We start from the raw sequence: 14,827 nt of genomic DNA, 5'->3' as shown, positions 1-14,827 counted from the left end.
CCTCTTCATATAATTTCCTGCCTCTCTTCATCTTCTCCTGCAATCCAGACCTTTGGAGGACAAGGGCAGGGTGGGCGCCGGTGCGCTTCAAGCTGTCATCCCAGATACAGGAGGCACCTCCCAAGTCCAGGTGGAGAAGTTAGAGGCAGAAGTCATCATCACTTTGAGGAGCCAAAGGTGGAGCTTTCCCCTGCCTAACCCAAGAACCAGCTGTCCCCTCTGCCACCACCACATTCTCACTTTGTAATCCAAATGTTATACAGTATGTAGGGTTACCACTAAACATGAGGTGGAAACTGGGAGATTTTTCAGTCAGACCTAACAGTGCATGTCTATGCTAGTTAGTAAATGAAAGGGTTAAGGACCACAGAGCTGTAAATTTATAGAGGAGGCATGGCCTGGACACCCCACCTCACTTGGGGAGGGAGGGACGCATTACAGTGGTACCTTGGTTCCCGAACAGCTTTGATCCCGAATAAATCGGCCCCCAAACACCGCAAACCTGGAAGTTTGTGAACGATTTCTGGAAGCTGAACATCTGTTTTGGCTGTTGGCATTTCCCGGGCCAATTAGCCAATCAGAAGCTGCACCTTGGTTTGCGAACAGATTGAGTTCGAGAACCAAGGTACCACTGTATTTGTTTACTGTTCCTCTCTTTTTCTTTTTTTTGACCCATGTAAGCTGAGCAGGCATCTGAGGCAGGGGCTCCAGACTCTAGACTCAGGCTGAGACTAACTTCTGTATTTTGCAGCAAAATTATCTTCTTGTTTCTGCTGTAGCATTGAACAATGTGTGAGTGAGACTTCTGATTACTGTAAGTAAAGCATTTAAATTTACTTAGGTTTGCAGGAATTACCAATGACTGAGGAGTGGCAGACGAAGATGATGGACTATGCGGAATTGGCCAAACTGACAGGCAGGATCCGGAATCAAGACAACCAAAAGTTTCAAAGAGATTGGAGTAAATTTATTTGGTATATTGAATAACTATTGTAATAATGTGAAGACACAAGTGGGATCGATATAAATTCTGCAACGAAAAAACTGAAATCTCAAAACTTTATAGACCATTGAGACAGAGTTGATCATAAGGATATAAAGGTCTGTAGCAGAGGATATAAAGTGCGACACAAAGATTCGAAAATTAAAAACCGGTTGAAGGGATGGAGGGAAGTCACGAGCTCAGTGGAGCAAAGAATTTATTTGTTTTGTTATTGGTATGCTGAAATATTGTGTTAAAAAAGAAATTAATAAAAATCATATTAAAAGAAAGAAAGAAAAGAAATGTCAAGTGAAGGGTTGTTGGGGTGACACAGATTGACCATAACAGTCATGCAGGTCAAAAGGGGAGGGGAATCTGATGGGCCTAATCTGGCCTACAGAGCAGAGTTTCCTCCCCACTGTCTGAAAACCAAATATTGACCCTGACTCTTGTGAATGTGCTTTCCCACAAAGTTTAGATATGTTCAGCTGCCAATTCCCTTCGCCATCTCAGAGTCTAGAGTGACATCTGAGGGCTGTTGCAAAACATGTTTTTCTCCAGCCCTGCACCTGAGCATGGAGCCATGTAAAGATTGCAGGATGTTGCAGAACCAATGCTTATCTGCCTTATGATTATCAAAATCGTACTGACCCTCCTCATTTCTACACACCAAAACTCCTGGGATTTGTCCAAAGATCATATCTGATGCCATTAAAATAAAAACCAAAAACAAGAGCTACGTGAGGTGACATTGTGCATTCAAGGCGGAAAGGACATGGACATAAATGTTATCAACAGCTTGGACAGAGATTTAGGGCAGCTGAGTCGGAATATGTGGTGATGAGTTTGTCTTCTATCCCTTCAGATGTGAAGTCTTGCTTGGACTCCATCAGCTTTACAAGAAGGGTTTGGCTTCATTTAATGAAGTGAGGGGAGCATTCACAAGGGAGAGGGCTGTTCCAGGCAGTCCCAGAATGACAGTGATTCTTCTTCTTGTTCTTCTTCTTCTGCTGCTGCTGTTGCCTTATGCAGACTGTGAGATGCAGAAGGCAAAATGCTCATTAACTTTGGAGAGGAGTCAAATAGACCCATTCAACTATTACAGGCCGGGAGACCACCTCATTAGTGGGATCATCTCTCCCACAAAAGCCATATTTCATGAACAAACCTTCAACAGGACTCCCTCTTCCAGCTTTAAACAGTAAGATATTTTATGGGGATGGAGTTATTTCTTCTCCCCACAATCATACCTTCGAGATACATTTGATTTTAGACTGTAGGTCCATAAACATACTAAAAATCAAAGAAGAGTCAGATGACTGCCAACCAAGATTTGTCCTAGAAAACAAATCAACCCCAAATGTCCCCCCCAAAATAAATACAATACGTTTATTCCTTTTTAGCAGTGCAGTTCCTTCACAAAGGCTATCCTCTCCCTCTTCCAATGAGATATAATTAGGTGAGCTTTTGAGCTGCTGGCTTTGGTTCTGAATCAGTGTAAGCACAAGTAAAGTTCTGGAAATAAAATCCAGGTTTTTATATCACCGGTTAAAGCTTGCCTTAAAAATCCCTCAGATAAATCTGCTACAACTGCAGGATGACGACACAATCTGTATATTTTTGCAGGAAAGGAAACACAAAGTGCTGGGAGGTGCTCTCCTTCTTGCTTGCCATTCAAGAGTTCAACCGGAATGCCAGGCTCTCCTTCAACATCACCCTGGGCTACAGCATCCATGAGAACTTTTTTGATGGAAGGGTGACCTATGACGCTTTGCTAGACCTGCTGTCTACTGGGAAGGCAAATATTCCAAACTACAAATGTGGAAGACGGAATGATTTACTGACTGTTCTGGAAATGGCTGACTCTCAAAACTCCATCTTGCTTTCAGGCACATTGGGCATCTATAAAATCCCACAGGTAGGAATGGAGAAGGATATGGCATTTTCTGGCTGAGCCTCATTGCAGAGAACTAAAAGGGGGGTAAAAGAGATGGGCAAAGTGAGACAGAAGAGTGATTTGGGAGGGATTTCTCTTGGTGGACAGACACATATCTAGATTCTCTTGGACGAGCATCTCTTCTCAAAGGAGTTCTTTCCGAATTTGTAGCAGAATCACAATGCTGACTTTATTAAAATGAACAAGATGATATCCCATTGGTGATAGTTGTGCTGCAGACTCCTTTGGAGACATACTTCTTCAGCGGCTTTGAGGTTCCTGCTACATTCATTTCCTCTCTACCTATCCATTTTCTCTATGTTTTTAGCTGTTTGTATCTATTAAAAATGAAGCTACAAGACAATCAATCTCATTAATTTGAATTATTATAGGTATATTGGGCACCATTAAAGGCTTAGTTTAAAAATTCTATTAAATTCAACTTCTACTTCAAATCAAAATCATAGGTACAGTGGTACCTCTGGTTAAATACTTAATTCATTCTTAATTCATGCACTTGGGCAAAAAAAATGAGAGGCACAAATACAAGATGGGTGACACCTGGCTTGAGAGTAGTACATGTGAAAAGAATCTAGGAGTCTTGGTTGACCACAAACTTGACATGAGCCAACAGTGTGACGCGGCAGCTAAAAAAGCCAATACAATTCTGGGCCTCATCAATAGGAGTATAGCATCTAGATCAAGGGAAGTAATAGTGCCACTGTATTCTGCTCTCGTCAGACCTCACCTGGAGTACTGTGTCCAGTTCTGGGCACCACAGTTCAAGAAGGACACTGACAAACTGGAACGTGTCCAGAGGAGGGCAACCAAAATGGTCAAAGGCCTGGAAACGATGCCTTATGAGGAACGGCTAAGGGAGCTGGGCATGTTTAGCCTGGAGAAGAGGAGGTTAAGGGGTGATATGATAGCCATGTTCAAATATATAAAAGGATGTCACATAGAGGAGGGAGAAAGGTTGTTTTCTGCTGCTCCAGAGAAGCGGACACGGAGCAATGGATCCAAACTACAAGAAAGAAGATTCCACCTAAACATTAGGAAGAACTTCCTGACAGTAAGAGCTGTTCGACAGTGGAATTTGCTGCCAAGGAGTGTGGTGGAGTCTCCTTCTTTGGAGGTCTTTAAGCAGAGGCTTGACAACCATATGTCAGGAGTGCTCTGATGGTGTTTCCTGCTTGGCAGGGGGTTGGACTCGATGGCCCTTGTGGTCTCTTCCAACTCTATGATTCTATGATTCTGGAGGTCCATTCTTAATCTGAAACTGTTCTTAGCCTGAAGCACCACTTTAGCTAATGGGGCCTCCTGCTGCCGCTGCGCGACTGGAGCACAATTTCTGTTCTCATCCTGAAGCAAAGTTCTTAACCCAAGGTACTATTTCTGGGTTAGCGGAGTCTGTAACCTAAAGCATGTGCAACCTGAAGCATATGTAACCTGACGTACCACTGTATAGTTTTAATGATTTTTTCCTATGTTTTTAGCTGTTCTTATTTTATCTGGAAACCACCTTAAGTTCTCATCAGTGAAAAAGATGGATAATTAAAATAGTAGTAGTCATACTGAGAACACAACTGAGGAGTTCATGTAGAAGAAGCAATTTAGAGTAAGCTCTGCTTCAAGGCATTCTTTGGTTCAAACTAGGGAACACTCCATGAAAAGAATACATGGCTGGTACTTCACACCACAATTGATACCTTTTGCATAAAGGAGTGCTTCCCCTTCATGCTGGAGGGGCTGTCAAAACATTATAACCTAGTGGCATGCGTGGCAGGACTGCTCCAAAGTAAAAGAATTCTGGACAAAAGTATTTTCTGAGATCTCCTTCATAACTAGACACCCCACCGCTTCTCTGGGTCTTCTGAACTTGTTTGCAGATTCAGATGGATACCTAGAAACATTGTGGTACAGGTGTCTGTGTATCTAAATACTAAGGAAAGTAGACTGGTTTCCTCTGAGTGAAACACTGAATTTTTATTCATTTAAAACTTTTATAACCCACTTCATTTTTTTAAAAAAACATTCACTTCATATTTTAAAAATATCTATATGTTGCCCAACATCAAAACGGTAACAATATCATTACATTAAAAATGCAAGATGAAAGTAGTATAAAAGCATATAAAACAGAAATTCAAGAAATCCATACAGATAAAAGCGGGCTTCTATGTTCTGGGTCTGGGAAGATTTATCTCTACATGGGAAGTGTTTGTTATCTGGGCTAAGAAATATGTGGGATTTGAGCCAAAACAAGCCAACAATCTTTCTTTTCTTGCCAGGTCAGCTATGCTTTTGTGTCTCATGGTGTGAATGATAAGAGGCAGTTTCCGTTTTTCTACCGGATGGTCCCCAAAGAAGAAGCCCTGTACCCAGGGATTGTCAAGCTGCTCCACCACTTCAGATGGACGTTTATTGGTCTCCTTGTGCCAGAAACTGACAACGGAGAGAGGTTCAAGAAGACCTTGATGCCTGTGCTCATTGAAAGGGGGATTTGTGTTGCCATCCTACAAAATATCCCACTGGAGAATAAGAATGATGCTGTGATCAGTTTCCGTTCCTTCTTCAAGTGGAGACAAGTCCATGTCTTTGTTTACTACGTGGACACGAATTATATCTTAACTGGAATACAAATGATACAATTTGTATTTGGCATGTTAATAAAACCTCTTGCAGGGAAAGTCTTGATCACAACAGCTATGGGGGAACTCACTTTGGACTTAATGCACAGTAGCATATCCTTCCAACATATCCATGGTTTTCTTTCCTTTCCTATTATGATAAAGGAATGGAGAAACTATGATATTCTCCCTCACCTTTTCCCTGTAATTAAAAAGATTGTGGAGACAGATTATAATTGTTTCTATTTAAGGCATGCATCATCTGTGAGAGGCTGGACCAGATGCAGAGAGAGAGAGAAACTGGAGATGCTGCCGCAAGATGTTCTGCAAAGAATCCTCTCTCTAGACAGCGGCAAGATTTACAATACTGTCCAAACTGTGGCACATGCCATAAATGGTGCGTATTCTCAGCAGAGGGCAATGAAGCTGGAAGCTCAAAGGCTACAGCCATGGCAGGTATTCCCTTTTCCAATATAGACACTTGTCACTTTTTTTCAAGATGACAAGGAGCCATTAGTGAGCTCTCTTTCGGTACAGTCAGTCAACCAGCTCCAATCACACGTAACAGTTAGCTCAGCCAGCCCACATTTAATGCTGAAGGAAGGAAGAGAGTTGTGTCTTGCTGTGTAATAAAATTACAGGTTTTCCTTCATATACAGGATGGCAGCCTTAGTCTTTCTTACCTGTATGTTCCCTTGAATTAATGTAGCCAACTTTTTAAGGACACACAACTCTCAGCTAGCCACTGTTCAAAGGAGAGCCAAGCAAGAAATGGGCAAAATGGAGTAGCCAAGGTGGGTTCCTGTCGTCTAAATGCTGCTGTTCTCTTTGCCATTCTAGCTCCACCCTTTCATGGGAAGCTCCCAGTTCTACAATTCTTCCATGGACAGAGTGTACTTGGATGAGAATGGAGAATTGGCAGCTGACCTGGACATTGTGAACTGGATGAAGTCTACCAATAAGTCCATTTCTAAATTGAAGCTTGGGAGTATCAGCAGACAGGGATCCTCAGATGTACAGTTCACCATCGATCAGAACGCCATTGCATGGCTCAATTGGAACAATAAGGTGGGACAAATTATCTCTTTCATTTCACAGTATTTCCAGTTCTTCAAGGTCTAATAAGTGTACCAGGTTGTTTGTTTGTGGGTGTGGGTGTTCCTTCAAATGCTTTCCAATGCCAACATTCAAGATCTAACAGTGAGGCTTGAGGCGGGGTATGTGTTTATTTAGGATGCGTGTAAAATAGGTAATGAAATATTCTATTGAATGCAAACTTGAAAATAGCAGTTTCCACTGTGTTCACCCTGACCACATCTATTTTGACCTTAGAGGACAGGTATGCACTATAAAATTGGACCCAGGAGAATCAACAGAAGAAGGGAAGTGGACACAGGAATGAACAGGGAAGCAGTATAATTATTTATTATACTTTTAGCTTGCCCTTCCTTAGAATTCCCACATCTAGGATGCCACAGAAGACAAGGCCCTGTTGTGTGTTAGCATGCAGATTGTTCTGCTAGTCTGTTGGACTGCAAGCAAGGCTTCTCTTATACATCTCCTTTAAGTCCTTGGGTCCTGAACATTTAAGGACCTTTCATACAAGTTCCAGCAACATGGATTGGGTTCCATACCAAACAGGCAGCCAATGCAGCTATTGGAGCAATGGGGCCATGTGACCCAATTTGGCTGCACTGCACTGAACAGACCTCAAGTGGCAATGTAGTTGTTATAGTTTTGCACACTTAACAGCTTATAGGTAAACCATGGTTGTGGAGTCTGCATTGAATCCCTCCCAATTCTGTGCCTTATTTCAATGGATAAATTAGCTCTAACACATTTCCCTTGGCTCTCTGTGTCTTTATGTCTAGCCCCTGCCGCCTTCCAGGTGTGTGGAAAGATGTCACCCTGGGTTCCTCAGGATGGTTCAGGAAGGAAAGCCACTTTGCTGCTATGACTGCATTCCCTGCCCAGAAGGGACCATCTCCACTCAGGAAGGTGGGTGGCTTCAGTAAAGGACCACCTTTCAGGAAGAGGGCATAGGTCTGAGGTTACTTATGTCTATTTTCATGGTCTCTTCTGAGTTGGATTAACACTGGATAGCCACCATCTATAGGAAGAGTTTTCTTATGGACTTGGGTTGCAGTCCACTTCTTTACAGATTAGTATTTTATTTTTTTGCTAATATTGCAATCTGCTTGAAAAGCAGGATAGAAACACATAAATCAATAAATGCCTGTCCACCGAGGAGCAGGAATGAATGCATAAATTCACAAAAGCCTACGTTTCTCGCTGTAAATCATCTGATGGAGTTATTGTGAGGTGTGCAGAAAAAACCCTCTCGATTGTGATACCATTTTGCATGCCCCGCCCCAAGATTTCCTTCGTAAAGTAAAAAAGGTCCTGTTAGATATAAGGCTGTTATTAGTCTTGTTTTTTGCAGATGCAGAGCGTTGTGCCAAATGTCCAAACGATCAACATGCAAACAAGGCCCGAGATCAATGTGTCCACAAGATCATCACCTTCTTGACTTATGAAGAAAACGTGGGGATTGTCCTATCTTCCTTTGCCCTCTTCTTGTCCTTAACCATAGGATTTGTGTTAGGGATCTTCATAAAATACCAGGAAACTCCCATAGTCAAAGCCAACAACCGGGACCTTTCCTACATCCTCCTTCTCTCACTCCTGCTTTCTTTTTTGTCCTCCTTTCTCTTCATTGGCCGGCCAAAGAAAGCCACCTGCCTCCTCCAGCAATCTGCCTTCAGCATCATCTTCTCAGTTGCCGTCTCTTCTGTGTTGGCCAAAACCATCACTGTGGTGCTGGCCTTTCTGGCCACAAAGCCAGGGAACAAGGTGAGGAGATGGCTGGGGAAGAGTCTGGCCAACTCCATTGTCCTTTCCTGTTCCAGTGTCCAAGTGATCATCTGTGCTATCTGGTTGGGAACCTCTCCCCCATTCCCAGACTCTGACATGAGCTCCCAACCTGGGCAGATCATCCTACAATGTAATGAAGGGTCTGCTGCCATGTTTTATGGTTCACTTGGCTACGTGGGCTTCCTGTCTGCCATCTGCTTCACGGTGGCTTTCCTAGCCAGGAAGCTTCCTGGGGCCTTCAATGAAGCCAAGCTGATCACCTTCAGCATGCTGGTCTTCTGCAGTGTTTGGGTGTCCTTTGTGCCCACCTACCTGAGCACCAAGGGGAAGTACATGGTAGCTGTGCAGGTCTTCTCTATCCTAGCCTCCAGTGCTGGGCTTCTGGGCTGCATCTTCATGCCAAAATGTTATATTATTGTATTGAGGCCTGATCTGAATACAAAAGATTACCTGACAAGAACATCTAAAGATGGTACCTGAGTCTTAAAGCATTCAGTTTTAACCCTTTATGTTCAGCATAGTAGTAATAAAGCTCACATACTTGTCCAGAGTCAGACAAAAATAAAATAAATTGGAAATATTCATTTAGATGAAAGCACAGAAATAATGACACCAGAAATCTTCCTGCTGGGATGTATGGATATATAATTACGAAAAGACTATGTAACCTTGTTGTAATATATGATTGCTTCTGTGAGACTTTTATATGCACGCAGATAGAAGGACACGTCATTACCAACAATGGAAGAATGACTATTAAAACTAACAGACTTATCTGAGATGGTAAACTGACATGTTTAATCAAAGGAAAATTAATGTTAACAGTGTTTAAAGATTGGTAACTTCTCATAGACATTTTACAAGAAAAAAAGACATCTGGATTTGAGGATTGAACATAATGTTTGTTTATAAAAATGGCTTTGTGGGGTTTATAGTCAATTGGATGAAGTAAATATTGTTTTGTATGACGAAGCGATGAAGAATCAGAAGTTTTCTTTCTGAATCTTATTCATCGATCTTTCTTTTAAAACTTCTTTTCTATTCTTTAAAACATTTCTTTCTTTTTCCTTCTTTATTCCTCCTCCCTTTCTGTGTCTTTATTGTATCTATATAAAAGTCTTGGCTTGGTAAAGAAATGTGAATATATATCAGGTTTTGTATTTTCTTCTATAAACCTTATTAAACTTACAGAAAATGAAAAAAAGCACAGAAATAATGTAACCATATGGACTTGGCAACCACTGAAATGTAAGAAAGTGTTCATGAATATAAAGGAGCGATTTATAAATGGAAAACTGTATTTGATTGGCATATAAAAACAATTAACCAACGGTACTGAATGAAACATGATCATTCCTAAGCTCAGATTGCATCTTGCTGAAACTTCCACAAGCTCTAACTATTTAAAAGCTTAATAAATGCCCTCCGTTTTCACAATTTAACCAAAATATTAAGTGGGGCGTCAGGAGGATGAGTCAAGGAAATGGCTTCTGGGGATTAAGGTGGGAAGTTTTGGAAGATGAATGCAGGATCCAGAGTGATCCAAATGAGAAGGAAGTTCAAATAAGAATAACAGGTAATGTGAAAAATTAGAATAGTAAGTCTGAAACTCACAAGGGAATAAACAGCAAGCAAAACATCAGGTAGATGCCTTCACTGCACTCTTTTTGGTGCCTTATGAAAACATTGATCCCAGTGAAGAGACAATTCAGATGGTTCTCTCTTGCAATTGCCCACCCAGACATGCAGAATGTTGACACGTTGTTTTTCAGTGTTGTTTTCATCTGGCCTTGAACTTAATTAATTTCACCATTTTATTCTTTTGTAACCTACTTTAATTTTATTACAATCAAGTGGTATATGAATCCAGTGAAATAAATAAAATATCCCAGAATAAAACATGCTTGGTAGATATGTATATATATATTCTGGAGTGTGGGATACTTCAATTATTCTTTCACACCGATTCTTTCACACCTTCCCTGTACCTTCCAAAGTTGATGAACCGCATCTGCCCTGTTTCCCTCTGTAGCAATTGCAGTAAACGCCTTTTTGACGGTCTTGTCAGCTCAATGCACCAGAGTCCCTAACTCAGAGTGGCTCATAGAATATGTCAAATTTGTGCACCCCAGTGCCCAGCATCTTAGTCAACCAAATCATATCTCTTCTTGAGAAAGATCTGTCTTTCAGAGAAATGTGTAATTCCCTTTACAACCTCATTTTTATATTTCCAGATGCCAACAAGTTCCAAATTGTCCATCATTTACAGAAAAAAACTTTCTTTAGTTTATCCTGGGATGTTTTAATATTTTTATGTGAAGTTCTGTCCTGCATTGAAGAGTCTACTCGATTTCTGTCTTCCATGAGGCACCAATTTTCAGATGCAAAATCCGTCAACCTATCCATAAGCCCCTTATACTGATTTGTATTCATTGGGAGCATATATATGCCTACAACCAAAATTTAATTTCCTTGGATATTAACTTCCATCTCGACATATCTACTTTGTTCATCAGAGAATATCCATTTGGGGCAGAATTGGGAATGTGTATATAAAGAACAACTCCATTTACCCCCTTCAGTTCTGCAAAGATAAATTCCTCACCTAATCTATTTTAATCAAATATCTGATACCCTTTTTCCTAATGTGTGTTTCTTATAAACAAATTTGATCCAAATTCAGTGTTTTCCCCCCCAATAACGAAATATCTCTTTTCTCTTTTGAGGAGCATTTGCATCATTTATATTTTATGTTAAGTATTGGTAATCCATAGCTGAGCAGATTTCTTTGTCACACCTGTACCTGCATCCCCCATTTGTGATTTGCTAGTGAAATCTGTTCATCCAGAAATGGAGGTGTAATTGAGGAGGCCAGGTATGGGAGAGAAGTTGGGGGAGATCCTTCTCAGCTTGAGATCTCAATTACCTCCTGTTCGTCAGAGCAGACAATATTGATTCTTGATGGTTCCGTGTTCCGACTCGAGAAAGCAGGGCTGTGGAACCACTGGTCAAAGGTGCTCCTGCAAGCCTCTCTATCTGGTCCTCTGTAGGCCACATACCCCTCCCTAGCCATGTCCCTTACTGGTCCTGCTTTGTGACATTCTTGTGTGTTTTTGCATGACTGAAGTACTGCCTTGAACTCTTATATTGCTCCTTGCTTGTCTGGATAGAGGACAGAGTGCATATGTATGCAGGAACTAGGCTGCAGCAAAAAAGGTCAAAGGGGGTTTTTCATTGTGCTTTCCACTTTTGCCTCTAGCAATACCCGCCATTGGCATATGCCCCCCCCCATAAGGTTGCCCAGAAGGGACTGTGGCCTGGTTTCATGAGCTCAAAGTAGCTACTCCATGTTGTGTGTGTCTGTGTGTTCACTTACATCCTAAAGGAATATCTTGGTCCTTGCGCTTATGAAGGTACTTGGTTAGTTCAAGGCCAAGCTGACCTTTTCCTCACACTGACCCATGTCAAAACCAGGGAGCTACTTCTGTGAATTCTCATAAACATGTTTTCCTTCACCTCTGCACCTGCGCCTCAAGCCACATAGAAAATCTGTGGTGTTGCCAAGGTGACGTTTCCTCTCGTATAATTATCCTTACTCTAGCCTAAGCTCTAGGGATTGAGCCAAAGACTGCCTGTGAGAAAAACCAGCCCAATATCAGAATCAAAGGCAAGGTAAGATCATTCATGGTGTGTTAAATAGCCCCTATGCTGCTGAGGGTCTGTCTTGTCCATTCCCCAGTGCCATGAATGATCATGTTTGAGCATCTGAGGTCTAGACTTTTGAGTTTTGATATTTCTTTTCAGATGTATTGGGATGAGAAGTTTTCTTTATTTCCGAATTTTGTCCCATCATATCCTAAGTAGTTTTGCTAGTAAGAAAAATAAAGTATATGCTCTGTATCACAAACAAAAAGCAACCAGTGCTCCTCACTGCAAGTCTCACCCCTTGTTAGGATTGTGCTTGTCTTTAGGAATCCTCAAATGGGCTATTTTAGGGTGTCAACACAAACATTTTTGTGAGGATCCATGAAGAAGGGGAGCTGGGTCATTTGAAGTGTCAGATCACCCACATCCACAGAGGGAAGTAGCACATCTAAGGAATGTCCACAGTGATGACACAGGCCAGATTTATTCAGGGACAGCCCCATGGAGGCCATGCTTTCCAAGAAGTCTGAGCAGTCCCTTGTAAGATCGTGTCAGCATGCATGTTAAAATTCCCTTGGACCTCCAGATGAGGTGTTTCCAGGAGAACATCTGGCACAACCTGAAGCATCTCAAGCAGGGAGTCCTTGGTGCAGCAGGGAGGCTGGTACACCAACAGGAATCCTGCACTGCCCCTATTGCCAGAGTTCCAGAACATGCACTCAGAAAACTGTGTCCTCCTAATAGGTCGCTTCGTGAAAACTAAAGACTTCCTAAAAACTCACTGCAACCCCACTCCCCACCAACATGACCTGAGTTGCTGTGCGTAAGAGAAACCTGCCGGACAAGCAGTGGCAAGAACAGGGCAAGCTGCTGTGTCCAACCAAACCTGGGTTACTCATGCCAGGTCAATTCCCCCATCCATGATCAAGTCATAGATGGCACTGGTTTTATTGGTCATTGACCTGGCAGTTAAAAGTTAATTTATTAATTTAAGTTGCCACTAGTTATATTCTAAGAGCAATTCACTGAAGCCCTATGCAGCAGGAACACAGAACATAAAGCAGTTACACTTTCAGGATTGGACCATGACACAGATGTCCAGGGAGGCCTGTTCGAGTTGCCATTGTCGGGATCTCTGCTCGGCCAAGCTGATTAAGCTCATCTTCCGGAATCGCCCTCCCGACGACCTGAGCCTTTGATGAGGCTCCAAGGCACGTTCCCCCATTCAGCAGAGTTTCCAGCACAGGAAAGAGACGAGAGGTTTGGACTACATTGCAAAGACTTTTATTTCTAAGCTACACAGACAGCAAAGAAATATACATCCTCTCTCTATGAAAGCAGAGAGCAACTCAAACAAAGGAACAAAGGAAACATGAAACCAGTAAACATCACATCCGTCTCCTGCCTCCGTGAGACTTCCAACAGCCTGGAAGGTCTCTGGAATGTAAACAGAGTCCTGTGACTCCAAGCAGCTGCTCAGTGGCAAACAGAAACTAGCAGCCATATGTCCTCTTTTTCCAGAGCATGTCCACTTTTTAAAAATGAGAGTTGTCATAGCGATAAAAGTAGAAGTTGGCAAATGTGTCCTCTATTTTGCTCTTCAAAATATGGCAGAGGGGAGAACTAGATCTAAGGAAAACTTTGAAAAATATTGGGTTTGACTCATTCCCTAGCTAAAAGAGCCACAGTGGAGTTTAAGACTGAAATATCTGCAGCTTTTGCAAAGTGTGGGAAACATAGGTTGTTGGACTTTTAAACACCCTGGCATTAAGCACCAACAATGTGCTCCCCATGCCTCTACCCCTCTGGCAGTGAATAGACCACAAACTGAAGTAAGAGCACCAGCAGCGGACTTCCCTTGTTGGGTTGTGGTGGCAGTGCTGCGGAGCCATACAAGCGACTCAACATCTTTGGATGATCTCTTTGGATTTTTTAAAAAAGGTATCATCTTATAACTGAAGGATTGTCTCCATCTCCTTCATTCAGCCTGGACACTGAGGTTCAGCTCCAAGGGTCTTCTGGCGGTTCCATCACTGCAAGAAGTGAGGTTAAAGAGAACCAGGCAGAGGGCCTATTCGGTACAGCCCCCCCTCTAAATTATTACAGTCATACCTTGGGTTACAGACACTTTGGGTTGCACGATTTTGGGTTGCGCACCGTGCAAACCCAGAAATACTGGAACAGGTTACTTCTGAGTTTTGGTGCTTGCGCATGCTCAGAAGCGCTAAATCACTCTTCGCATGCGCAGAAGCACCAAATCGCAACCCACGTGTGCAGGCGTGGGTTTATTTTAAAGAAAATAAAGCGACATAAACCATTGAGATGTACTTGCAAGAACTTATTTCTGATAGTCACACTGCTTTAATAATGTATTCATGTTTCAAAGGTGAAAGTCACTTCAGGTTTAGCTCAAGTGTTACTTTTCATCAGAAAATCCTCATGGAAGAAAAACCTGATAAATGCTTGAACTCTGAAAAGAGCCTTTGGTGGGACCAACACTTTACATCCCACCAATGAATGTTTAATGGGAAAGAAACAGGAAAATATCACACCATGTTAGAAGTACTTATATTACTTCAAGCCTTGCTGCCCTTTTAATAATCCAGAAAGGATAAAATAGTGTCCCTCTTTTATATTGCAATAAAGCTCAGGAGTTTCTCCTCCTTGGGTGGCCACATTGCATCTTGACTCAACCAAGAATCTGAGCCCTCAGAAGCCACCAGGGAAGCATCTTGAAGGTCCCAGGCCTCAGAGAGGTTA

The 14,827-nt window shown here is 42.1% G+C and overlaps 1 protein-coding gene across 1 annotated transcript; it reads left to right on the top strand.

Annotated features, from left to right (window-relative positions):
- Nucleotides 1-858: 858 nt before the first annotated feature.
- Nucleotides 859-8,902, top strand: LOC308465472 (vomeronasal type-2 receptor 26-like; the record flags this gene model as incomplete). The annotated part of the gene is made up of 6 exons (XM_080985426.1): nucleotides 859-961; nucleotides 2,662-2,900; nucleotides 5,210-5,401; nucleotides 6,389-6,616; nucleotides 7,420-7,546; nucleotides 7,992-8,902. 6 exons carry the CDS (start codon nucleotides 859-861, stop codon nucleotides 8,900-8,902), a joined length of 1,800 nt encoding a protein of 599 aa, XP_080841552.1.
- Nucleotides 8,903-14,827: the final 5,925 nt, after the last annotated feature.

This window comes from Podarcis pityusensis (assembly GCF_964106645.2).
Source record: "Podarcis pityusensis genome assembly, chromosome: 2".
Classification (NCBI taxonomy): domain Eukaryota; kingdom Metazoa; phylum Chordata; class Lepidosauria; order Squamata; family Lacertidae; genus Podarcis; species Podarcis pityusensis.
This window is presented reverse-complemented; position numbering and strand designations above follow the sequence as displayed.